The 27,708-nt window shown below is 39.2% G+C and overlaps 1 protein-coding gene across 4 annotated transcripts; it reads left to right on the forward strand.

Moving 5' to 3' along the window:
* Positions 1–661: 661 nt before the first annotated feature.
* Positions 662–27,354, forward strand: ETV5 (ETS variant transcription factor 5). Of its 4 annotated transcripts, none has more exons than XM_044060603.1 (13): positions 662–678; positions 2,039–2,175; positions 4,966–5,053; positions 5,398–5,445; positions 5,534–5,584; positions 16,661–16,790; positions 17,711–17,983; positions 19,527–19,771; positions 22,895–22,963; positions 23,394–23,462; positions 24,127–24,296; positions 25,825–25,926; positions 26,272–27,354. In XM_044060603.1, exons 2-13 carry the CDS (start codon positions 2,131–2,133, stop codon positions 26,494–26,496), a joined length of 1,515 nt encoding a protein of 504 aa, XP_043916538.1. In that variant the 5' UTR covers positions 662–678; positions 2,039–2,130; the 3' UTR covers positions 26,497–27,354. The 4 variants fall into 4 exon arrangements, with proteins under 4 accessions (XP_043916538.1, XP_043916537.1, XP_043916539.1 ...); XM_044060602.1 differs by lacking the exon at positions 662–678 and adding an exon at positions 685–823; XM_044060604.1 differs by lacking the exon at positions 662–678 and adding an exon at positions 911–927.
* The last annotated feature ends 354 nt before the right edge of the window (positions 27,355–27,708 follow it).

Consider the following 27,708-nt stretch of genomic DNA (forward strand, 5'->3'; position numbering starts at 1 on the left):
ACTCTCGATAACTAGAGAAAATTACAATCTGAAGGTAATAGCATGCACTGTCAATACAGCTGTGACTGCAGCCTTCAAACTATTTTGCAGAAAATTACCTCGTGAAGAAACGCACGCTTGGAATCTGAGCAAAATAAGACAGTTGGCTACTAGTATTCATACTCCATGCGTAAGGTAAAAGAAATAACAAGTATGACTGTTTGCTAATGTTTCCTGATGTACATACAATTGCAATATCTAACGGTTCCTTCTAAAACACTTTTATTTACTGACATAAGCTTGAATCCTAAGTGCCGCCACTGCAGGCTATAAAAGTTATATCTTAAGAACCTGATAAAGCCCTTTTTAGACTGTACAGCCCACTGCTGCACTCACTGTCGCCGAATCACTCAACCAAACATCCAAACCCCAAAGAATCTTTTACTGAATGAAACCCATTTCGTTCATAAAAATCAGGCGAGCCGCAAGACGGTGATTGGTTTGTCCTGATCCGCCTCCTGACCATATTTTGCAAATCTGGGATCCAATTACTTGCCGCCAACCAAACCACTGCAAGCCAGTTGACTGCCCCCGCTTACGATTGGCCCCTCGTGTGACAAACAACTCGATGACTGACAGGCGAGCCAAACCAGTTAGTGTCTTTCTTGCGCTGTGCGCGAGCCTCAGGGAAAAGGAAAGGTATTCATTGAGAAAAGCTCATTCAACTTTTCCAAGTGGTGGGATGTAGCAAGCAGATCCTGAATGAATGCCAGCTGTGGATATTATATTTGTTTTTTGTTGTTGATTAAGCTCCTTTTTTTTTCTTGGAAGCTCTTCTGTCGAGGTGAGCTTGCAGCACAACTGATCATTTATTTACTAAATGTGATCGCAGAAGAATGAAAACGGCGTTTAGCATTTTACCTTCTATGTGAGAAGTACAAGTGTACAGTTAAGTCTTTGGGGTCTGTGATGATATCTTTTTAAGTGAATGCGACCGATCGCCATTTTCTTGCTTGGGGAAGCGCCTGGCATGAACGGGCGACCATTTTCTGCTGCTTCTGTGTCTGAAGAACGAGTCGGCTCGTGGTGCTTCTGGGGTTGCGAGGACTGTGTTTTGAGCTGAGGTGTCTGGTAGGGAGGTGGGGGGTGCAATGGTATGGGGATGGACTGCACCCCAGGTTGCATTTATGTCATATACATTTAAAGACCATGTGGGTTTATACAGTAAATCTTAAGAGGATGTATTGGTGTGGAGCTGTTGCATTTATTTATACATTTGTTTTGTTCCTGTTTTATCAAATTACAATTTCCCCACAAATGTCAAGACCCTAACCGTAGAGCTTTATAACGTTTAAAGATTAAGTTGTCAGGTTGTTGTTGCAAAATGTAAGCACTTTTCCAGATTGTAAACTAGGCTTATGCATTTTGGCTATTGTTGTATACTGAAAATGCATTGTGCTTTGTGAGGGTAACTGCCCCCTCCCCCACGGTCTGGGCTGCAGACAATGCACCCTTCTGCATCAGTCGGTCACTGGGTTGTTTTTTTGTGAATGGGGCTCGGCGCTCGTGTCAGGTTACGTCCCACCTGACGCACTTCATTCATAAAAAAAAAAAAAACAGGCAGGGAAAAAACCCTGGGGCCCCTCGTGGGGGAGGAGGGATGAATGGTAGAGTCTGTTCTTTTAACACAGCCAGAGGGCTGCGATCGCTTACTGCTAAAATGAAGAGCGTCCTTCAGAGCAAATATTAGTTATATGCTTACCGATGACCCCCTCACACACACACACACACAAAGCGCAGATTTGTAAGTTAACCTGCTTTTTTTTAATTGTTGTAGAATATGCAGTTTTAGGTAATTCTACTGCACGTATGATATTTTTACAGTGCTGAAGTAAAAAAAAATGTTTAGGTAATTCTTTTTTTTCAGAGGGGTCCAGCCCCAAGAGAAGTTTTGTTATAAGACTATTTCATATGTTATGTAAAAGCAACTGTGGTTGTTGTACTTGAAAGGGTGAGGATTTTAATTTGTTAATATGCCTGCTTTTGTTTTCTCTCCTAGGTTAACAAGAGAAGAGGAATATACACTTTCAAAGGAGAGCTTTTTGTATATGGTGAAAGATTCTAGTGTGGTTTCATAAAAAGAAATTTACAATGGATGAATTTTATGATCAGCAGGTTCCACTCATGATCCAAGGAGTAAGTGTTTTTAACTTATGAGCAGCTTCTATGCTATTGATTTTACTAGTTTGGTATGTTTGCTGAGAATGAGCATTATTAAATTTATGTGTTTCTACATGCTTCATCAGAAATCTGAATATGCTGTTTTAGGGTGGTATGGGAGTTGAAGCGGTACCAGGTGCTACTGACTGTTGAGTGTGGAAAGTTTATCAGTGCGCATTCTGTACGAGGCAATACATGAATTTCAGTAGTTTGCCAGTCAAATCTGTTTAGAGTTTTCTTTTAATCTTCGGTGTCTTCTTGGTGAAATTCATTTCCAGTTAAGAGTTTTTTCAATGACTTGAGTTTTAGGGGGAGGAGACACAGGTTACTGATCTATTAACATTGTGAGTGCACTGGTCTGTGGGACCATTTTCGTCAATGACTTGGTGCCCATATGTTTTCATTTTTGTTCTCGTGAGCTACAGTTTAGTTTGAAAAAAATGGTTGTCATAATATTGGTGATGCATGAGCTGTAATTGGAAAGAAAAGACTGTTGTAAGCCTGGTGGTGTATCAGTCTGTGAAATGGTGCATCCTCTGTTGGTTTTGTGTTGCTCTTCTTTTGTTTGTTGGTTAATTGTGTTGGTACACTTGTATAGGAATTAGTTTTTGGCTAGGGAACTTCTATTTCCTCTTTAAAGGGAAAATTTCACCAGGCAAAATTTGTGACCTTGCATGGTCATTGCCATGGTGGTGTTCCACGATGTCTAACATGAAGTTTGCTGTCATACCGTTCATGCGCAGTCATGCAGTGTTAGTAATTCAGCAACTTGCACACAATACTTGAAGGCCATGGGTTTTGTTCTCCACATAAGATGGTTTTATTTACATTTGATTGTTTCAGTTTAATGTGGTAGGTGGACCATTCAAAATGCCCCTTTTTTCAACAATTTCATGTTTGAATGCAGATTTTAGTATTGTCTAGGAGATGCTAACAGGATGGATGACTTTTTTTAACAAAATGTTGAAAGTTAATATGTGCTTAAAAGTTTGACAAAGATGGTTGTAAATCCGTAGGGGCTTTTGTATAGCTGGTGTTATTTTCTTCCAAGGATAGATAATTTAGGGCTTACTGGTAAATATGATTTGAAACCACAATGGGGGAGACTTTATTTCGGTCAGCCTGTTCCACATGTCATGGTGTTTCATTCCCTTTTTGGTGCATTCTCTCCTGCCAGCTTCTTGGAATTGTTGCACATCTGTTATGGAAGATGAATGTTGGAGACCCTGAGCTGTTGCGTTGTTGAAAGTTGGGACATTTGCATTCAATTTCTTCTGTACTCTAGCTCACACCGTTTGCTGGCAGGCAGGTACCGTGCCTGTTTGTGCTGACTTTTCCTTATATGTGCACATTTCCATGCACCTGCTATGCTCTGCATTAAGTGGGTATATGACATCAACTCTAGGGTATAATTCTTAGAGTGAAATGCAGGAACCTTATTTAGCCTCCAGGATAGTAGTATTTTATTTATTTATTGACATTTGATGACCAGGAAAGTCCACTGGGCCATTTGGCCCATCTTCAGTGGAGGCCCGGGGAGAAAAGCTTCACAAAAATTGCTAGCTACAAAAGTTATGAACGTAGATAGATGATGCATCAGCTTCTAATAATTCAGTGTACAAGATAAAGGATTTTTTTTAATCACAGATGTACTATAGCAGGCTGCAAGGTTTACATTAATAAACAGTAATTCTTATTAATGTACCGTTATACAAATATATTGCTGTCATATGCTAGCTCATATAGCGAGTATGAACTAGTAGAACTGGTATTGTATGCTTACTTCTACCCTTGCAAATTAATTAGTGCCGGGCTGATTACTGAACATTAGATGTATAGGCCATGGTCCGGATTTTATCCTTCTGTGCAACAAAACTGACTTGATGTGGAACAAACATTTTATCTGGAGAAGGTTGTATTCTATAGATTTGGTTATGTTTTAATTTGTGATATTTGATAGATTTGTGAAGTTGCCAGACTTCTTTCTTGTTGATTTTTATATTTGAAGTGAAATGACTTGGTTCAGCAGACCAGTAGCTTCCTTCCAATTTTAATCCTTGTACAATTGATTTATACAAATTCACAATTAAGGCTTTGCTCTGCAAAAAGTAGACTGTTGCTGTGGTGATACCATTGTTGCTGTAGTGATGTGGTGATACCATTGTTACTGTAGTGATGTTCAGGTAATCCCATCTCTTATAAGTGGTTCTACATTTTTGATCTTTTTTCTAGTACTAGGAAGAGAATGCTTTCTGAGACCAAAAGCATTATGATGTAGATCACTTGTACTTAACAAAGTCTGCATTTTTTCCTATATTTGTGGAGAAGATCCTCTGTTTTTTTTTTTTTTTTTTTTTTAATTCTAAGCATATACCCTGCAACAGTTTGTTGTGGAAGAAGCAGTGTGCAGACTGGATAGATATCTTGTAATGGGCAAAAGGCAGAAGCAACTGCACTGACCAAGCAGACTTGCACTAGTTTTCATAATATGGGCCAAGTGTTTAAGCTTCTGCTAGGACACTTTGAGAATGCATTTTAAATTCCAAGCTGCAGGTGCTTGTCTATACATTAGCTTTTGGAGAGATCAAAATGGTTGAAAAATTGTCTGTAAGTAGCAACATTATGAATGTAAAGAAAATAGCATGAACATATTGTCGTGTATGGACTATGTAAGCTGTTCTGATTTGCAATGTAATAGTATCATCATAATTTAGTTACTTGCCTGTTGGCATATAGTTAACCTCTCTGCATATTTGTATTTTGTAGAAATCGCACCCAGGAGAATTTCGTGCAAGATCAATGAATGACAGAAAAAGGAAATTTCTGGACACGGATCTAGCTCATGACTCTGAAGGTGATTGATAATGGATGTTTGGTTTACTGGCTTTTAAGCATACACTCAAAACATCACTCTGCGCTCTAAATAGGAGGCTTATTGTGAATTTTGTATGCTAACAATTAGTTTTAGTCCATATAACATACAGTCAGAATTTGGTGTTGGGGGTGGAATGGTGTGAATGCACCATAAAGTAATGCTTCACATGGTAATAATGTTGCAGATGGAGAAAGTTTAATTTGTGGGCCTATTTTATTGTTGCAATAAGGAATATGTGCTTTCATCCATATTTTCATACATTGTATGAATGCTGCTTTGCTTTGGAGGTGTTCTAATGGTGCACAATTTGTTTCTCCTTGCAGAACTCTTCCAAGACCTGAGCCAGCTGCAAGAGGCTTGGTTAGCTGAAGGTAGGTTGTGTTCAAAAGTTAAACAAAAAAACAGCAGTGTAGTATTGTCAGAAAATGATTTACCCTATGTTTTCTGTTCTTGTTATAGCCCAAGTGCCTGATGATGAGCAGTTTGTCCCGGATTTCCAGTCTGATAACTGTAAGTGAACCTATTTCTTTCTGTTAAGTAGAAGTCCAAGCATATAACCATGCTGTTTCAGCACCTTGCTTGCACAATGTTTTGTTAACTGGCTACTTGCCAAGAATATTTTAAAAATATGTAGGATGTGTTGGGGAGGGTGTTTACATTTCTGCATCGGAGAAATGAACATTGGCGCTTTGCAGTGTTTGCCCCCCCCCCCCACACACACACACACTTTTTTTTTTTTGCACTCTGTTTAGAAAACAAATACAACTGCCCTTTTTGTGTTAGTTTAACAGTTTTCAGTCTAGCATTTTATACTATGTAGAAACTGAAGAAATACTGCTTTGTGAACTGTCACTGCAATTAAATCTCCATTACGTTTTGATGTTGGCATAAGCAGTTCAGCTACTTTTGTTAACAAAATTTAGGGTACCTTAAGTGGACATAAGGTCTAAAGAGCAGTTTGGAAGTACAGTTTGTGGAGTGCATATGTGGGCAAGTCTCGTTTACTAGGGATAATTCCCATAATTTTATAGAATATTGGCTCCACAGCAGTGAGGCAAGCACAGCTGGTTTTAGTAAAGTGTTTGTAGTTACTGTCTTTAACTGTATCATCTTTCTCTGTGTCTTTTTTTTTCTGTCTTCAGCAGTTACACTGTGCAATACCTATCACTCCACCTTTAGTGAGTGCTATGTTATCACATTCACTGCCTGACGCAGAGTTAACACTGGAAAACGGTACTGCATACTTTTTTACTGTCAACTTCATGTCTTGCAGCATTTTTTTACTTTGTTACAATTCACTCTCAAACTTTCTTTAAATTCACCTTGTGAACATTTTAAACAGCCTTCTTTTGTCTTACTTGTACCATGTCTTCACAATAGCATCATGGGAGTCATGTTCAGAAATAACATTAGTTAGTGTGTTGCACAACTCTTATTGGCTTTCTTCCCATGCTGCATGCAAGTAGTTTGTGCAGTTAGGGCAGTCCTCATCTGATTTTTGTGTGTGTGTTTCTCCCCATTTCATATTGTTTATACTAAATTCTGAATCCGTAGTTTGCCATGTTGGGACTTTTGATTTAAGTCTGGAATACCATGTAGGGTGCATAAGAAAAATCTCTTTTCTGTCATTTTATGGAATTCTTGGAATTATAATTCTTGGAATTATGCGAAACAGTTTTTAAGCTGTAATTATTTTTTTGTTACACGTGTAATTATGTCTACAGTGTTTTGTATGTGTGTAACTTTTGTAAATGTTATGTAAGCATTTGAATTTGTGTGATAATGTTTGTAGGAGTTCATAGGTAGGTAGTAGGATAGCTGCCCTTGTGGACCATTTTTAAGTTTTAGGCAATTTCCCTTGGTGAGAATCAAACCCCGTACCTCTGGAAAGTAAGCCCCATAACCATTATGCCATCCCATTTCTGTCTTTTTACAAATATTTTTTAATGTGTTTTGTCTGTATCTATCTGTAAATATTTATGTAAAATTTTAATTACTTTTTTGATATTGTACAGATGTACAAGATCAACAGGTAGTGGGGTTAAGCTATAAAGATTAGTGTGGCCCCTGGCATCCAGATGGCCTCCAGAAGTCTTAATTTTTGCATGATTTCTTGTCAGAATTTGAAATAATTGAAAATGTTCTTTATTGCAGTTGTTCACAGGTTTGCACTGACCAGTGTTTACTTTTGTCTTTAGGAATTATAATTCCCCCACCTTTATTCCACTGTGTGGTCATATTTCTGCAGTGGCCTGTTCTCCCATGTCTTCATTTTAATGAAAAAATTCTCACGCTGAACATATTTTATAAGTTCAGATACAACCAGGACCTCCTTACATTGTGTTCACTATTTTTCTTCACCTGATTTAATTCTTCTTTAAATCCGTCAGAATGGTTGTCATGCTGTGCTTCCCCAATTATGCATCTTGTATCTTCATATCTGGGGGGGGGGTGTCCTCCTTATAATACAGTTGTCCCCACTTGAGGAGTTCTAAGTACGAGACACCATTGTCACGGTATACATTCACAATCCACTTCAGCAATAATCCACCCCCATGTACATCCATTGACGAATATGACTGTTCACCTCCCCATGAGTATTCATTGATCAGATAACATGCATATCCATTCAATTCACTTTGTCTGTCTCCTGTATAATCCCCCCCCCCATATAAAGACATTGTCTCCTGTATAATCCCCCCCCATATACAGACATTGTCTCCTGTATAATCCCCCCCATATACAATACAGACATTGTCTCCTGTATAACCCCCCCCCCCATATACAGACATTGATTGGACTATGTGTTTTTTGAGTCTTAAAATGGTATGGCTGTATTTAACAAATGCCTTGGTGCATGTCTGTGTTGTACCTTTATTGGTGTTTGAGCTTTAATTGTTTACATGCTTATTTTCCGGTCACTGTTATGCAGATTTTCTTACGTTTTGGGACATGTTGCACTATATTTTTTTCTTTCTTTCTTGTTGACTTGTCTCTGTTATACTTGTATAAGGGTGTTCTTACCTGCAAATGGTCTGAAAGCTATTTCTAAAACCATTCACCTTGGCCTCTTTCCAGCTAGTGCTCTAGTTTCCTTTTTTTAACAAAGTTGCCTGATACCAGTTAGTTTCTCACCATTTATTACTTCATCTTCTAGTAAAAGTAGTATGTATAAAGTAGTAGTAGTACATGCCTGTATTGGTAGCAGAACAAAAGCAGGTGTGCATAAACAGAAAATGCACTTAAAGGGAAATAGTTGGGCAGATGGGGGGGGGGGGGGCATGAAGTCTCTATCTGACCTGAGCACCCGACTTCATGAAAACACTTTGCTATTGTCCACTCCACTGTTAAGGGAGTATGTGTGAGTTTAGCACTTAGGACTATGTGTATGTACAGCCTTCATCCTTCTCTGCAGCTTCCGTCCTTATAGTGAGTATTGTGGTTAATGTAAAACCCAGGAGACTGTATTTCTGCTTCAACATTTTCTGCAGTTGTTGGATTTGCATGCAGTTAGGTTTTGCATGTGTTTATCTTACAAGCGCAAGGTACAGAGTTTGATTCTCATCTCTGAAAACCATGACTAGGCTTCAAAAAAGAGACACCCTGAGATCATTAGCCTAGTAATTAGTAATTACCTGTGAACTTATGAAAATATCATGCTAACGCTGTTTTACCTAGAACATCTGTATCTCCTATTTATTGCATTGCAGACATAATAGCTTGTCAACATCTGATTTACATGACATTTGTAGTGTATTTCTGACTCTGACTGTTGCAGTTTGCATTGGTATGAGACCTGTTAATAGTGTCACTACATTTTCTAGTAGGGCGTGTAGTTCATCCCTTCAACACTCATTTTCAGGAAAAAAAAATGTTTTTCATCAAAACTATACATCTCAGTCCAAAACTTCAGAGAATTATTCTGAATTACTGCCTTAATTAGGTTTGATGTTCTTTGAATATTTAGTATGTAATGATTTTACTTTCTATGAGTATGTGTAAGATAAGTATTTTCTTAAACTTGCCTTCTGCCAGTTTTCCTGATCAGTGCTGTTATATTTGCTGCAATTACTATGCATGTGAAGTAACTCGGGTGAGTTGGGTGGGAGGAAGACTTTGAGAATCGATGGTCTTGATCCTAGGTTATCGGCTAGTCACAAAGCATACTCTGTTTTCGAGTAGTGTAATTAGCAGCTTGAGGAGGACTAAATAAAGTTGACCTTGTGCTGCTTGTTCCCCTGCTGCTTTTAGCACAGTGACGATCGTCTTGGCTTCATCGAAAAACAAGTGTCCCCCTCATCTGTTTAGATGATAGTTAAGCAGAAAAGTAGTCTTTAGTGTTCTCTACAACTTTTTGTGTATAGACTACATTGCCGATTTGTTTAGTGATCTGTGCTTCGGCACTTTTTTTTGTGTTATTGGGTGTGTGAGTCATTCACTAAGTGCTTCTGTTGTTGCTGTACTGTTCCCGGTTGCTGTTTTATAACCTCGTCTATTTACTTCAATCCATCAGTGGTTAACCTTCTATCATTCTTCATCGTGTAGCTAAATGTGATTCGATTAAGCATGGAAACCTAACCGTGATTCTGATAATGGAAAGAAATTCCATTTGCTGAGTGAAGCAGCTTCTAATGATTACCTCTATCTCCTGTATCTCTGTGCCCATGTAAACATAAGAGTTTAATGAATCTGTAATTCTTTACCTCCTGTCTCTCTGTTCAGAGCTACATTATACAGTCTATCTGCAGTTTGACGAGGCATTAATTCTCTTATTTGTTTTCCATTCTTTTTTTTTGGGGGGGGGGGTTATTGTTTCTACTATATGGAAAAATACACTACGTAACAAGAAAATATTCACATCAAGCCGTGTGGTGATCAAATAGTGGACGCTGTGGGGAAGGTGAATATGCCACAATTAAATAATGTTTGCACTCCTGTTATGCAGTTTCCTAAGTGGCACTGCCAGTTAGTGTAAACATTACAGTCTGGCTTCACAGGTTCCTTAACGACTCTGTCCTGTGCCCACACATACTTTCTATGATCATTGCCATATCTTTCTTGCACCAATAGTTGAGACTTAGCAGTGTGACCACTTTTACGGTAACTTATCTGTTCATTAACCTTCCCATCCATTTTAATTTGGTAGGCGAATTGTAACCTTCCCATTTAATTTGGTAGGCGAACTGTAACCTTCCCATCCATTTTAATTTGGTAGGCGAACTGTAACCTTCCCATCCATTTTAATTTGGTAGGCGAACTGTAACCTTGGTATAACCTTATGTTGGCTAATTGATTTTGCAGCTCTGGAACTTCGTGTTTATTTTTACCATTTTTTTCTCTGCACGTTGGAGGAGGGGAGTGCAATATTTTTTTCTCCATTCTCTGTTCTACTCAGTCCCTTCTCTGTTCTGCTCAGTCCCATTTGCAGACAATCTTGATTTGGGTTTATTCACAAACAACTCTTCAGAATTCAAAGTTCTTTTCTTCAGTTTTGAGTTTTTATTTCTAGCTAGCATTATGTAATAGTGCGTACATCCATCCATCTGTCCTCAAGCCCTTTTACCCATTTTTGCAGACTGGGTTGGATCATCTAAAGCCAAGGTTTACACCGATGTTTGTATGTAAAAAGGGTAGCATACTTTGAAGTGGCCTGCCAACCCAACAACCCCATCCCCCATTTTTGGGGTGCTCCTAGAGTACATGGGATGCTTTAAGTGGTATTTAGGATGAAAGTAATGATTACAGAGAAAAAGTTGCAAACTACACTGTTTTATAGCCCAGAGGATTATGTTTTGAGCTGTGCAGAAGTTTTACATACTATAGTATTTGTATTGTTTTGAAGAAATCTGTTATGTGGGGCCAGTACTTTGTTCTCCTGTGCTAACCTGGCTGTGTAAAGGTTGGCTTCATGGTGTACATAAGCAGAAAAAAGGCAGGTAATGCTGTCCTCATGAATATTCAGTTTATAAGACGTAGAATGTAAACCAGTGTTTGTGTCTGGGTGAGGTGGGGTGCACCATTTATGTGAGTATAATGGTTGCTATCTTTAGGTAGTTTAGAGATTTGTGATGAAGCTTTGTTCTGTAAACTGTTTTGACACCTCTCTTATTTAGTAAACGGCATACAAAGTGATGCTGATTTTCTACTACAATTTGAATCTAGTGAGCAGGAGAATTTATTCACCTCTATAATTTAAGTTTTTTTCATGGGGGTGGCCATCATTAAATTTAGTTACTGAGCAGTGGATTTACTATGCAGCAAGTACTGTCCTAGGCTTGCAGAAAAAAAAAATCTGCTTCTTTGGGGTTCAGTTTGCTGTGTAATTCCACCCCCCTCCATAAAAAAAAAAAATATATATATTTTTTTCATCAATGCCATGTTAATTTAAGGACTTGTTGAAAACCAGAAGTACATTTAAAACAAATGTATTTTTCACATTCTTTAAGTGGCATCACCCCCAACATACACAAACATGTGGTATGAGGGTTGCCTATAACTTTAATGATTTTTCAGGAAACTCAAATACTTTAGTAGTTGGTTTATTAGCTGAAATAATAGCTTGTGATAGTTGCTTTGTCAGGAAAAATATATATTTGTGGATATTACCCATGTAGTTTAACTTGACTGCAACAACAGAGCTGAAGTGATAGCTTTTTGGGTACTTTGTAAGGTAAAAAAAAAATAATGCTTTTTTGGATGTTGGTCAGGTTTTAGGTTTAACCTGCCAAGACAGTCGTTGCTGAGAACTGATGAAAAATGTTTTATCTTCATAGAGAAGAATATTTAGACAGCAGGTCTCTGTTAACAACAAGTCTGATGACCTTCTTCTCCCCTACTTTTTTGAGTCGTAAGTCTTGTTTTGTTTTGAACGAAGCATAAAAGTTTGCATGTCAGTGAGGGGTGTTTCCTTAATGGCCTTTCAGTGAGTACACCAGCTGTGTTGTGTTTGTCAGGAAGAAAATGACACAAGCTAAAACAGCAAAGTTTTATTATTTTTATTTTTTGTGGGGGAGAGTTCCTTGGATGATTACTGTTAACTCAATTAGAAGAAAGGAAAATACATTTATTTGCTATACAGTTCAACAACCCATTGTGGTGTGTGTGTGTGGGGGGGTAGGATTTTGTAAGTAAATAAATAGTTGTGTATTTCAAGTATAAACCTCTCTGGGGAGGTTATCTTGAAACTCACTAGATGATGTGTCTGCATTAGCGGCACTGTAAAAATGTGTGCCATGTTTGGTCTGAATTACCACTGGCTCAGAATGCTGGCTTAGTACCACCCTGTCATTAGGAGGACACGCCCAAGTGAAGGCTGCAGTCATGGCCTTTGTTAAAAACCTGCTGTGTATGCTAGTAGTTTTGTGCATGTGTAGTCAGCTTACAGTCTTTTTACTTTGGTACCTTCAAGAAAATGTGTAGCTGTCAAACATGGCAGCCGAAAGATGTCTCTGCAAGAGATTTAATCGCTGCAGGTTAAATATTTGCTTTTTAAGTGTGGGCCTGCATGTACTTTGATAATGTTGTGTTTTTTCTTTTGGGTGCCCTGGTTTCTTCCCATATACAAAAGACTTGATATTGGGCCAAGTAATTTGTGTGTGTGTGATCTTGGACTGGTGTCACTGACTGTAAGTAATTGGGTAGAATTGTATCTATTTCTGTTGAGGCTGTTCAATGTTTCCTATCTGTTTCTGAATTTGCCGTCTCCGACAGGATGGCATCTCCAACTCATTCCAAAGTTCTCCAAACAATTGTTCCATCTCTCTGACTCTAGATGAGGTTAGCATTTCTCCACAATTTATAACCATATGTAGTATCCTGCCTTTGCCATCTGAATCAGAAGTGGCTTGTTAAGTGTTGATCTGCATTAATGTAATGGTTACTGCTTCGAAGGAAGTCGAAGAAGAGTTTTTAGTCCTCCTATGTGGACAAGCACAGCTATGTATCCTAGTTAATCAGTTTGAAGACTTGTATGCCTAGCCAATATCCAGACAGTGACCAAAGGTGAGAATCAAACCTTGTGAGATAAACACCTTAATCATTTTGCCAACCACCAGCACCCTTTTTCTGCTGGGAGTACGTGTTTAGATGCCAGGTTACACTCCTGGTTAGCCCGAGTTTGCATGCAGTAATAAAATTATTATGGCATTTGGCAGCAGCAAAGTGTAATTGGGCATGAACAGTATATGTTTTAGATTGCCTTGCTTGGCTCTCATTGGCTTATGATAAGCCTTTTTTTTAATCTGCATTGGTTTATTCCAGTACCATGTTTTCTCTGGGAGGAGGGGGCTGCACTTATTGCTGTTTTGCATATTTTCTGAGTGAAGTGCATCTGTAATGAGCATCAGCAGTTGTCCGGCTTTAGTGTTTCAGCATTTTCAAAGCGGGGAGTTGTCCTTTGCCCATGCATAACTTTCTTCTCTATTTATTTAGGACAAGACTGAAGGAGATGGTTGTCTTGGTGTGTTGTATGATTGGGGGACAAGATTGAAGGAGATGGTTGTCTTGGTGTGTTGTATGATTGGGGGACAAGATTGAAGGAGATGGTTGTCTTGGTGTGTTGTATGATTGGGGGACAAGATTGAAGGAGATGGTTGTCTTGGTGTGTTGTATGATTGGGGGACAAGATTGAAGGAGATGGTTGTCTTCTTGCGTTGTATGATTGGGGGATATCTTTGCATTTCGTCAAGTGTCTTGTATCCAGTTGGCATGTTTTCACTTCAGATGTGCTATAAGGCATGTTGCATGGTAATGGCAGATTGTCAGAAAGGCCACAGAGTTCAAATTCTATATTCCCGGGCTATTTCCTACTTGATGGCTTTTTTTATTGTTACTTAGTATAGTAAAACTTCTGTTATACCATTATTAAATGAAGGTTAAAAATAACTTTTCATTTTTAGGCTTTAATATAGCAGTTCATAAATGTCCACAGATGTTTGGTGCTAGAGCCATGGGCTCAAGCTCATTGCCAAGAAATGTATAGTTATCCCCTTTGGGAAAAAAAACATGTACCCATGAATTACCACATAGGTGGCAGTACACTAAACACCGAAAGTGTGATAAGAGACTTGGACACAGGTGGACAGTGGTCTCCCCTTCGATAACCACATCGCCACAACAGTCAGGAAATCCTATACATCTCATCACTAAAGGGCTTTTCATCCAGAAAAAGGAGGTCATTGTCCCACTGTACTCATCCCTCATTGGACCCATTATAGAATACAATGCCCCATTTGGTATGTACCTCTCAGGACATCTGCAACAACTGGAAAGGCCGCAGAAATACCTCACTAAAAGAATCACAGGCCTAAAGCAGATGCCCTACGCTGACAGCCTTATTAAGCTCCAGCTATACTCTGTTGCATATCGTCTACTTGGAGGCGATCTCTGCTTAACATACAATGCCATGTCAAACCCAGAACTGTTGGACATGCTACACTTAAAGAAATCCCAATCCCTCAGAGCCACACGCTCCAGGGATCTAAACCTTGTCATCACAATAAACAAAACATGCTGGAGGGATAGGTTCCTGACCCAGAGACTCCCCAGATTCTGGAGTAGGCCGCCCATACATGTCAAGCAGAGCACCTCTTTGGCCCTCTTCAAAGGGAACCTTGACTATTGGATGGGAGAAAGGAAATTCACCCCGGGGATCATGTCAGTTGCCCTGCTACACAGGGGTACAGGGAAGTAAACAGTGTGGGAAGAAATAGCCAGGGAATTGTTATGGCTAGGCTTGTATAGGCCCTAGGGCCGATAGCCTAGTACCAACCTATGAACATGTCCAACCCATACATATTTACACATGGACGTATATGGGATGATGTATTCAGCCTGTATAGTTTTAAATGTGGACTTAATAATGTATATTTAATCCTGGAACTGTCCTTTGCAGTGGACAGGTTTTGCTCACCTTTTTTGTAATTGCACTATCTGCTTCAGTAGAGTGCTTGAAGTGCCCGTTTTTGTGGTTTCATTACCACTTGTTGATGCCTGCTTGCTTGGTTGAATTTTCTTGCTTTCCTTTGTAACTGATTAGGTTAGTTTTGCCACCTGTTCAAGCCATTTGTCTCTCACCATCTTCATATAGCTTGTTACAATCTTGGCTCATGTTCGTATCATTTTCTGTTCTCTAGAATGTTCCTAGCGATCCAATATCGCCCCTAAAAATAGAGCACTACTAGGACATACAGTTCTAGCTGCAAACTCTGGTTGAGTGTTTTGATGCAATTGTTTTCTCCAGAGGGAGTAAAATGTGTGTGATTCTTGTCTTTTCTTATGTAATCATATTAATATATTTATTTTCACTGGGTCCCTGTAAGGGGAATAAGGACAGTATGATATCCAGACAGGCAATAATACCATGGCTGTTTTGAGTTCAGTGTTGCAGTCCTTGATTTGATCATATGCGTAAGCAAGATGGAAGGGGGAGCCTGTCTCTTCACAAGTGTTGCAGCTATGTGTTTTGGTTGGCCGATTTTTGGTCAACTGAAATAGAAGCAGTTGCTACCAGGATGTAGCTTTTAAATGCTCTCATGGTCGTATATATAGCGAATGTGTGCTTGTCTAGACATCCAGGAAGTGCGTGATGTATTAAAAGCCTCTGCATTCCAGTAATTCATTTTACTTTTTGTTTAGCTCCTGTGATAGTTCCTGTGTGTACCTATATTGTGCTCTACCTTACTTCTCTTCCCCTTTGTGGGTGAGGGGGCTGAATTCCCTTAATCTGGCTTGCCATACCTTCCGTTCCCCTCCTCTGTCTTCATGTCCTACTCCTCCATCCTTGCACTTTCCTCATATCATTCCCCACAGTTCCTCCAGAAGTGCAAATGTCAATAAACAAATAAGTGCTCAAAGTAGTCCCAGCTCCAGCCTGACCAGTGACTAGTAAAGGCACAGTTTAGTAGGTCTTGAGATTCTGTCCCTTTCTATACATGTCCCATGCCATTTGGCTTTGCCACTATTATCACGCTTACAGTGGAAGCTTTCTGTGACTGTCCTCTGTCTACCCCTGTTTTTTTTTTTTAACCCATTTCTACCACTTTTGTCATTACCTTGGCGCAGCTCCGCCCCCTTGGATAGGTCTAAGAGGAACTGCCATCTTTGTCTTCCAACATAGTCTCTTAAGTGTCTTCTCATGCTTGCTTGTCATCTGATGGTGCCCCCCCCCCCCCAATAAAAAAACACACTTTTTTCTGATAAGTTGGTGTTTGGGCAAACTAATATTCTAAGTCATGAACTGTTTGGATCCTTTTGCAGTGTCCTCTAACTTTTTGTACTTCTGAACTAACACAGTCCTACATTGTTTTTGTTTTGAGGTGAGAAATAAATTAGGTTGTATGAAATAGTTTAATAACATTCTCTTCTTAGTGTAGCTCTGAGCTAAGATGGTCCACACTGTGTTTGTTTTGATATCAATTGAAATAGAAGCAGTTGCTTCCTGGGTGTAGGTCATGAACTTGTTCATCATAGTGTAGCAAATGTATCTTTAAAAAAAAAAAACAGAAAAAGCAGTGATAAATATAATTTTCTTTACGTGCCTATTTTGTAGTTGTTGAATCGTGTTCTATTTTCCTTCCTATTCTCTAGTAATGTTCCATGGGCCTCCATCAATGAAAATAAAGCGTGAAATGCCCAGCCCCTCGTCCGAGCTCTCCTCCTGTAGCCATGAACAGAATTTCCATGGTAGCCATGGTGAAAAGTGCCTCTATAGTTATAGGTAAGTAGCTGTATTTGAGTAAAATGCACAGCCTCAATCTGAGAGGTAAAACACTAAATACACACACACACACACACACACACACACACACACACACACACACACACACACACACATTATATCCCTTTGCTTGGAAGGGTTGTGTGGGAAAACATTTTCAAGCATAAAATAAATTGAAGCATTTACCTTCTTGTTTATAATCTCTGTCCTAGAATTTAAAGAGCATGATATTGCCCCAGTACAGCCCACAGTCCTAGAACTTAAATGGAATGTAATTGCCCCAGTACAGTACAAGATATAAACCTGACTAGAGGTTCAGTACCTCTCTAGGACCACTGACTATGCTGTTGGCAAGTACATTTGTGTTTGGCTTTTTTCTCTTGGTGCAGTGTGAGATTGAAAGCATAGGAGTGTATTCCTGCTTTGTACTGGTGCATTTATTGCTGAGAAGTCTGCCTGGCTTCTGGGTTGCTTTCACGTGTTCTTAGGAAGAAATGAGAATTGTCTGTGAGTCATTCTGCTGTAAATAATTTAGAGGAGAAAATTCTGCTGTAAATAATTTAGAGGAGAAAATTGTAATTGGTTCAAGCATTCCATGATAACTGACAAGTGAGGTTTGTAGGACAAACTTATTTTAAATAATTTATAAGACTGTGACCCTAATCTTTTGTTAATGGGAGTAAAATAAGCTAACCATGATGGAAAGCATAATTTACACATTTATTACCTGCATTTTTTATATTCTTGTGGTGTGCATATTGTCTGACTTTCCACTATATTTATTCTCAAGCTGCGACCTCTTCCTCACAGCTGAAAGGTACCACTAATTCCCATGTGTGTTCTGTGCACAGTGGCAGGTGTGAATTGGTGATTCAAGCTGGTTTTACAAGGTACTGAAAAACCCCTTTTTCCATTCACAGTGCCTATGACAGGAAGCAACCTGCAGGATTTAAGCCATTGTCTCCACCTAGCACTCCACTATCTCCGATCCATCAGAATTCACCTGTCCCTCCTCCAGCACCCACTCACGTTTCCACACCGGGTCCCACACAGGTCGTATCTCCTGCACCACCAGCTCCTCAGCAGCTGCTGCTTGACCAGTCACCACAGACCTTTGCTGTACCCCGGCCACCACATGCATCAATGGCAATGCCGCACGCTGTGTCCGAAAACCAGTTTCCTTCAGAACACAGGTAAGAATTTTCAGTTGTTCTGGATAGCTGTACAGTGCTTTTTTAACTGGTAGTGCTAATAGGTACAATGCAAAAAAGTTGTAATTGTACAGGTATAATCATAATTTAAGATGATACATTAGGCATTTTTAACTTGGCCATTTTTGAAGCAGGACTCCCAAAACATATCTTTGACTGAAAGTCAATGAGAGTGTTAAAGCTAACATTGTCTGTTTTATTTTATCAATATGCAGTTTTGTGCTTTTCGTAGAATTAATTTATTTTGATTTTAGTTTGGTAGGTTTGGGCATTAATCTAGGGCTTGACATGCTTTTTGTGGCCTGCAAATTGGCAGGAAGAAAGCTGCACCAGCAAACGGGTGTTTTATGAAGGCTGCACTGCAAAAACTCCTCCTTGCATAGATACTTGCTAAAATGGTAGTCCCCATGAACAGCGAGACTTCTATTGTATGTTGTATGCTGATTTGTGTGTATAGTTGGTTCTCTCTTGTGTAGTGATGTTTGAAAAGGGTTAGCATGAATGGGATTTTACTGTGATTGAAACTGTGATTGAAACTGAGGTCATCTGTGCTTGCTTTGGTCAAAGTATTTCAAGTACGTCTGATACAGAGAAGGCATGGATACCAGTGGAATGTAAGCTGGGCTGTAGCTTGGAAAGTTGAGCTTGCATCCCGGATGTTTATCACACAAGCAGCTCTTGGTTTCTTCTGCTCCTGCAGTGTTTCAATGTGCGTGCCTTGGGCTTTGGCCTGACCTTTCTGGAAGTGGCCTTTCCTGTAGCAGCATACCAGAGGTGGTCTAAGTTTTCAGTCTGGCAAGGAAAGCTCTAATGCAAGTGGAAATAGGATAATCCAGCCTTGTCAGCTGTAAGGGATCGCTTTTACTAGGCACTCTGGTTCCATTTTGGATGTATAAAAACCATGATTTATGGGAAGTCATGTTACAAGGTGTTGAAAAGATGCCTCAGTCATCTTTGCTGATTTTGTTTATTTATTTGGGGGGGGGGTGAAACATGGACTGTTAAAATTAACCCTTTTTACTGTCGTTTTCATTTATGGGAACCCTCTGTCTGTGCTACAAGCTTGTGTGTTTTTGAAGAAATAACTATAACTGATAAAATCAGTGTCTTACTTAACTTTATGTTGCTGACAAGTCATTTTTATTTTCTATCATGTCTGTTTTATATATGGTGTCAAAGGATATAGCAAAACACTACAGCTGCAAACCAGTTTTCACATCCCTTTGGAGAGAAGGCACTGGAAGGCAGGCACACTCTGTCTTGGAACAAAACAAACCTATAACAGTGACTTTCAAAACAGAGCACAGGATTAGATGTTGAGGAAATAACCTAAATAATTTATTTTGAAGTTAGAAATGTTAGCAGTACTGTGATTTTTGGCTGATCTGTCCATTCATGAATCTAACTGGGACCTTTTTTACAACAAGGTGCAGGACCCTTAAAACTGCTTTGAAAGCTGAAAAAAAGTCACCATTCATATTTCAAAGCCCCAAATACTCATATTTTAACATTTCTGTATTTCCAGGTTTCAGAGACAGCTGTCTGAGCCTTGTCACCCATTCCCGCCTCAGTCTGGAGTTCCAAGGGATAGTCGTCCAGTCTACCATAGGCAGATGTCTGAACCCATTGTTCCAGCTCCTCCTCGGGGCTTCAAACAAGAGTATCCTGATCCAGTTTATGACCGTGGGGTCTCAGGGGTTGGTTGCCCTACCACTTTCCAGACCCCTATTGGCATTAAACAGGAGCCAAGAGATTACTGCTATGATTCTGGTAGGTATCGTTTTTCACTAAACATTGAACTGTGTAAACTTTCTTTTCTGGGAAGGTATATTGGCATTGTAGCACTAAAATTGTTTAATGGTTCTCATTTATTAGGGATCCTTTTTTCAGTCCCCCCTCAAAACTTGAGAATTTGTTGTGATGAAAAGTACTTTTTAAAAGCAGATGTTCTGTACACTCAAAGCTGTACTGTAGACCATGCTACCCACACATTGAGATATTGATGTGGGGGGCAGAGCATTTTATCCCTGCATTGAGATATTGATGTGGTCACTGTAGTGGGTGTTCTGCAGCCATTTTCTCTTTTATTTATGTTTTCCTGATGAAGCCATTTCTAGTTGGTGTAGTCACTTCTAGAAAAATCACGTCTCAGCAGATTCTTATTAGGCACCTGTGTATATTTCTGTGTGACGCAGCTATAAATCTCCTAATCGCCTTTAGACTTAATATCACTGTGTGACTGGGTGGGGGATATACAGATATTCTAAACATATGGTGAAGGATTGAATGTAATGTGCTGATTTTACAATGCAGTAAACTGAAGTGGAGCTTTTCAGGTTGTCTATTCCCTTTGTCAGAGCAATGTGTGCATTTACTGCATTTATTGAAGGGGGTGGTGATGCACAATAAAATATTTGCTTTATAATTTTGTGTGGGCTGACTTGCAGTGACTAACAGATAAATGATAAGCGTGACGTCCAAATGCTTTTAGTGGTGATGTATAAATGCTTTTAATGGGGAAGGGCTGTGAAGTTTCAGACTTGTGTATAATGGGTTTCTCATCTTAAATACAGTACTGCTTCCTGGTGAGGTTTGGAAGCTAGTTGATAAGAATGACTGCAGTATCTTATGCCATTCTTGATGCTTCATAAATGTTAAGATAGCAACATAATCTGATATTACAGGCTGCTTGAACTAATTTTACCATAGTCTGTGTTGGTTTCTGCCAGTTATACAGTCTAGATCATTGCCAATGAGTTCAATGTAGAGGCGTTCTTGCTTATTTACAGAAAGAACTCTTTGTCACTGTCTTGGTATAGGAGACCCACATTTAATGCATGCAGCTCAGTGGTTGCTATGGTAATTACTGACAGATGGTGGATGTCTTCGTGTTTGAGTCATCTTTACCTGGTTATGAAAGGGAAACAGTAGGCTGATCATGAAAAGCAAAGGCTCCCTTATTGAAACTGGGTTTTGTGGGTGCAGTAACACTGAACGTAAGTTACATTTCCTGTCAAGTAAGGGATGCTTAGGATGAGTAAAATGTACACAGTTTTTAAATATAAAATATTACTGTAGCATCTCTATCCTCCCTTTCTGCTTGCTTTTTTATAATTTTTAATGATTCATTCCCCTTTCTCTTAAGTTGTGCTGTCTTCAGATGTGCAGCTGGTTGATTTTAATCCTATTTTTAAATATCCACTTAAGACCATGTAAATGCCAAGGCTATTGCTGTTCTTTGACAAGTTTGCTGACCATTTTAGGACCTAGATCTATGGACTTTTATAACACAGTGTAAGCATTAAAAGGAAATGACTTGGTCAGAAAGTGGGTTTTGAAAGTGTTTGCATTTACACCCTGCCATGTTGCTGCAGTTCTGTATCATGTTCTGTGCTGCGCTTACTGCATGAGATCACGTCGCATGGATTTCTGTGATTTGCAGTGATACTCTGCAGGTTTCCATTGCCATGTTTAATCTCGTGCTGAAAGAAACAAGATGGACACACAGATTTTCTCATCCATGTGTAATCTTAAGCCTTCCCTGTTTCTCTGTGTGTGTGTGTGTGTGTGTGTGTGTGTGTGTGTGTGTGTGTGTGTGTGTGTGTGTGTGTGTGTGTGTGTGTGTAAGTAAGGATTTTGGTGAGTGTTTTGCTAGCTTTTTGGATATTTTTTTCACCATCGTGTCTTAACATGAACAGTATGATAAAGTAGTACTTTGAAGCGCAGTATTTTTATTTATTTATTTATTTATTATTATTATTATTTTTTTTTTTTCAAAGTAGTGAGGTCTTAGACAGGAAAACAGATTTGTCTTTTAGAGATCACTTGCTCAAAAATTGCAGAGAAGGAAGGCCGATAACAGGTAAAATGTGGCTTCTGGCAGAAGAGGGAGTATTCCACAGATTGGTTGGTTGTTCCTTACCCATTTAAGGCTGCCATTTTAATGGTCAGACTTGGAAACTAGAAACATTGGCCCTGCAATTGTGCAGAATTCACACACCTCGCCCTGTTATCCAAAGCTGTTTACTCCATGTGTTCTTTTGTAGGCAGCTGAGGAAACATGATAGGCAAAGAAATGTTCTTTGCAATATAAATCACTGTTCCACAAAAACACAACATAGAGTGGGGGGCTGTGCCCCCCATTCCCCTACTTAAATATACCAACTCCGAGATCGCATCACAGTGGAGAAATGGCAAACTCCCGACAACAGCCCGTGTCCTCGCTATTTTGGTTCGGTCTTTTTAGAGGTCGATCAACTAGCGTTCAGCTTTGATATAGACCCTAACAGGGCAATAGATTGTGTAACAGAAAAAAAAAATCTGTATAGAGGGCAAACAAATTCTGGCAGCATGCAGATGGGTGAAAACAGCAACAATTTTCTATGTTATGCACATTGTGCAGGAACTGAGTATCAAATTTGTGCTGAGAAGCCAATTGTCCACTGCCTGAAAATTCCAAACTGGTCCAAACTGCTTTAAAAGGGACAAGCCAACAGGACATTCAGACGCCCACTTGACTCCTGCTTGCCATTCCCTTCTAGTGGCTAGTTGATAGCCACTCTCCCCGGTGAGTGTAGTTGTAACTAGTGGGGGATGCTGGCGCTCAATGGGTAATTATGTGTAAAAAAACACACAGGGGCTCTTGACAGAGCTATTACCCACACGTCATCATTGCAAATGTGGTAGGCATTATACTAGTTGATGACGTGGTTGGATCTTGGGCTTTGACTGATTTGTAGATGGCTCACAATGGGAAGTTAAATTTTTCTTTGACATTTATTTGTGGAGTAGTTGCTTGTAAACCAAGAGTAGAGTTGTGTAGGCAGTGCTAGTAGAAGTTAAAAAAAAAATTAAAAAAATTGTTGTAACAATATTTTTTGTTCTGTTTTCCAGAAGTGCCTAACTGCCAGTCTTCATATATTAGGGGAGGTGGTGGAAGCTATTACCCCAGTAATCAGGAGGGTAAGTAGCCACACAAGCTCTTCTGCTATGTTTTTTGTTTTTCTTTTATTAAGATGAAAGCAAGAAGGCTCGCATAGTAAACACAGCCCCTAACTGTTAAACTGCAGCTCTGCTTCGTCTGACAGCTTATTTCTTTTTTTGAAATCCCATACATAAAGATAGACTTTTGCATTTCCAAACACCATTTCTGATGAACCTTTGGGCACTGCGTTGCAAAGTTTGACTGATTTGTGCTTTACTCATTGGCATTTTAACCTTTTGTTTTAGTATCCTATGTTGATGGAAAAAAACATGCTGTTTTGGTTGTATTAGCTGAGCATGAACCAATTTTTCAGCTGTCTAGTGCTTTTTGAAGGTTAAATTTGTTCTGTCCTTGGGTAATATATGAAATATAGACAGTTGATGAATATTTTCCTTTCTGTATTTTCAGGTTTCCCTTATGACAAAGACCCTCGGCTTTACTACGATGACACTTGTGTTGTGCCAGAAAAACTGGACAGTAAGTACACTTCCCATTTTGATGCTTATGGGTAGATGTATTTTCAGATCTTACTACTTCATACTGCAAGCAAATAGTTACTGTAGGAATAGTCCTGTAGGCACTCTGGAAGGTTAATTATTGTTGGTGATAGCACAGACAGCTATAGAAATGATAGTAGAACAGTCTGAGGTGTGGAAAAAGAAAGTCGCTGGTTAAATCCTGATGCAGCTAAAGCTAGTTTTTGGGTGGGGGGTGGAGGCAAAAAGTGAGCATGCTTCCTTTCTTCACTAGTGAAATACGAGGGCTTCTAATCGCCATGATTTCTAAAACGTGTACTAATTGCCTGGAATTATAAAACTGGTTACTAATCACAAAGAATTTTGAAGTAGGATACTTCAAGCCACAATGCCACTTTTTTTTTGTTTTAGGGTAGTTAACATTCGCTGTACTAGGCCTTAAGTAAAGGGAAAGAAATCATGGTAAAGAGAGCTTACAGTAGCAACGTTAAATGGGGATTCACTGTTGTGTTAATCTTAGCACTGGTTGCTTATATCTGGAATATGTTAAACACAGCAAGTACATAAATGTACTTTTATGGCTGAATCTGACTTTTGTAGAGAGGTAGATGAAGTGCTTCATGATTCTGAACAGAATTTAACATGCTCTCTTCCATTTCTAACAGGTAAGGTCAAGCAAGAATCGCCTGTTTATCGAGATGGACCCCCTTATCAGAGAAGGGGGTCTCTCCAGCTTTGGCAATTCCTAGTCGCACTTCTGGATGACCCTGCCAACTCTCATTTTATAGCCTGGACAGGCAGAGGCATGGAATTCAAGCTGATTGAGCCTGAAGAAGTTAGTAATATTATAATCATTTTATTGCAAAGTTTGTCCTGTTTGCTTTTCACAGGCTCGTTTCTTGACTTTTGCTTATATCGTTACTCAGGAATGTTCTCTGCAAATTACACAGCAGGAACATGCAGGCTTAAAGCTCAGATTGTTAAAGTTTTGTTTTTGCTTTTTCGGGTTGGGGCAAAGTGGAGATATATATGTACTTGTAAATGCTTTGAGTACAAAACTGCACCAGAATGGGATTGTTGTAGAGGGGGAAGGGGTAACAAGGAAGTTAGCTCTCCTTTCCTCAAGGTGCAGTGACCATAAAGTACAAAATATTTTATTTGTACTGAGTAAGTTTGGTACGGGTGAATCTGCTTGGGAAGGGGTCATTCTGTCATGCGAGGAAAAGCACTAATGTTCTTCAGATTCATTAAGTACATGGGACTAGAAAAAAAAACAGCAAAAAATAATGCATTTATATAACTTTGTTCTTGTAGGTTCAAATTACATTTGGTAGGCATTTTCCTGAATCAATGTCTTAAGCTATTGGATATTTTGGTGAAAGAATTTCATTTTTAAGAAGTGAAAATGGAGGGTAGGCTCACATTAGAAATGCTGAAATACATAAACTCTGCTGTGTCATTGGACACTGCAGAGAGCTGTAGCCTTCTAGTTTATTGTTGGAATTCAAGGCTATGCACTGTACAGTCCATGTGCTGTCTTTGGTGAACGGTAGATATTTTGTAGGTGTTAAACCATGCCATTTGGTGGCTCTATGAACTAATCCGCTGTTCCATTGCCTTTCTCTGCTTTTTTGAATGACTGGGCACAGTTGTCTGTGTGCATTCATGTAATCCTCCATCCCTTTCTTTCTTTCTTGCATCTGTCCAATTCATATGACATGAGAATTTGCTCTCCAATCCACCTCTGTTCATTGTTGCAGGAAACCTTTCTATTCTGTTGTAGGCACCACTTTTGGACATGGGTGAGTGAATACCCTACCAATGTTCCCAGCCTGGGGAGGGGTTGTGCATCAGTTCCTCTACTTCCATTGTTTTGCAGCCTCCTATACTTGAGGTGCAGACCCATGGTGTTTGCAGTCTGTCACAAACTAACGTGAGCTTTGCTTTTCTCTGGTGTTCCTGTTTTGATGTCATTAAGTAGACAGAGCTTGAGATACATACACTGCCATATTTTGCCACACAGTTTCCAATGTCACTTTTCTTTCTTAATGAGTTTAAGACCTATAAGTTTTGTACTGAACCTTTTGCATCCTATGATTATTTTTCTGAGCCTTTTGGTCCAAAAATTGATATTCTTTGTTTGCAAAATGCAGCCTAGTATTGTCACAAATTTAGTTTTATTTCGATTCACAACTATTCAAATATTTTTTTCTGTGTTATGCTTTTGAGGCATGTCAAGAGTAGGATGTGGTACTTTTGATATAATCTGTTAAAATCTTCTTATGGGTACCAAGGTTTGCTTGAACCATACGTATGGAAATGTGGATCTTATGGTGGATCATTTTGTTTTCTGCCTCTTTAAGGTGGCTCGTCGTTGGGGGATCCAGAAGAATAGACCAGCCATGAATTATGATAAGCTCAGTCGTTCTCTTCGCTACTATTATGAAAAGGGTATTATGCAGAAGGTACGTTGCGTAAAATAATGTGCAGCTATAATTCTTTTGGAACCTATAGAAGCTGCTTGAATGTCCTTTTTCTTTTTTAACTTGCTTGAATGTTTATGCAAAGTCCTGTTTTAGTCTTAGGCTTTAATTTATTACCAGTTCTGTGCTGCGTATCAAGTGCAACTGTTTTAAATATTCAAAAGCTATTTTTCTCTGCCTTTATAAAATGCACCGAGGGAGGCAATATCACTTCTGTGGCATGCATTTGTAGCAACATAGCTGCCATTTATAAGGAAGAAAAAAAGTAATGAAACTTAAACTCTGTTCTTGCATTAAAGCTAACCTCTTATATTTGTAACATTCCAGGTTGCTGGTGAGCGATATGTGTACAAATTTGTTTGTGATCCTGAAGCACTTTTTTCCATGGCCTTCCCGGACAATCAGCGTCCATTTCTTAAAACAGAATTGGTGGACTGCCCCATTACAGAAGAAGACACAGTACCCTTAACACACTTCGAGGACAATTCGGGCTATTTGTTAGATGTAGACCATTGCAACAACTTACAGTATACAGAAAGCTTTGCATACTGATGTACATGGTGCGACACCAGATGGGACATGTAGCACTCCACAGCTGAAATCGGAGCAGCATGTATTGAAATGTTGCACTCGGCTGTTTTCAAAATTGAGCTCTTCAGATATTTTTGAAGAGCTTGCAGTACACTGGAGCTGGCCACCTCTGATGGCGATTACTTGATTACTACCTTGTAATTTCCTAATGAGGCATTCATACGTGTGATCTTCTCCAGTATAAGCTCCCTCACTGTGGCCGTGGAGGGAGAGGCAGCTCTGAATTAACTAGGCCTTGTTATGGACACGAGAGGTGTGAGCTGCATTCTTAGGTGATGCTCTGAGAGCTTGGATAGACTATTTGACTGTAGTGGTATTTTTTTCCCCATTATGACAATCTTGCTTTGCATTGACCACAGTACTTGTAGCTGCCTTTTTGATGCAGAGAGAATAAAGGGCTGTAATTTGCACAAACGATAAGTTTAAGGTATTGTATCTGGCATCAGATTTGAGTCTGTTGCACACAAATCCATCAGTGCTTTACCTTTCAGTGAATCCAACCTGAGATGTCAGTAATTACAGAATGCGTGAACTTGATGTGGGTGGGTGTAGATAGAGAATCAATTAATTACCCTGAAAAGACAACTGTTATAATACATCTCCTTGCTTAACTGTATTCTGCAACCTTTTGACTGTTTGGAACCATATACTGGCATTTGCCCGTAGTAGCTTTAAGAAAATTATATGCATGATCTGCCCCCAACAGCATTCTGTTATAGGACAGTATTTCTAAGGTTTTGAAGAATTTTTAAGAATTTTTGTAGTTCTTTTTGTATTTATGGCAAGGACCTTATTTTAATAAATATTGCACTCCTTGTTTTTTTTCGTGGCGGGTTTGAAACACTGCGATTTTAAGCTGCTGTCAGATGTAATTTATTCTGGCGGTTATAGTACCCTCAACATTGAGCTGCTTGCTTTGCAGTCTTGCTCAGAGCTTTTATTGCACCTAGTAGTTGGTTTCTTAAAACCTTGCTTTTTCCTGCATATTGTGAATGTACAGTATGCCTTACAAAAAAAAATATTGGCACCCTACAGTTTCTTTTATACCAAGTGTGTAAAGCTCCCTCTGCATTTATAAATGTGTGTGTGTGTATGTGTGTGTATATGTATATGTATATATGTGTGTGTGTATATGTATATGTATATATATATATATATATATATATATATATA

Source organism: Protopterus annectens, chromosome 2.part0, assembly GCF_019279795.1.
Source record: "Protopterus annectens isolate FY-2018-M chromosome 2.part0, PAN1.0, whole genome shotgun sequence".
NCBI classification, from domain to species: domain Eukaryota; kingdom Metazoa; phylum Chordata; order Ceratodontiformes; family Protopteridae; genus Protopterus; species Protopterus annectens.

What these genes read in the sequence shown, in the direction of transcription:
- ETV5 (XM_044060603.1), top strand. Translation starts at nt 2,131, where the DNA reads ATGGATGAATTTTATGATCAGCAGGTTCCACTCATGATCCAAGGA. An exon ending in TCTAGCTCATGACTCTGAAG is followed by an intron (nt 5,054 to 5,397) that starts GTGATTGATAAT and finishes TTCTCCTTGCAG; the next exon opens with AACTCTTCCAAGACCTGAGC. An exon ending in TTACCCCAGTAATCAGGAGG is followed by an intron (nt 22,964 to 23,393) that starts GTAAGTAGCCAC and finishes CTGTATTTTCAG; the next exon opens with GTTTCCCTTATGACAAAGAC.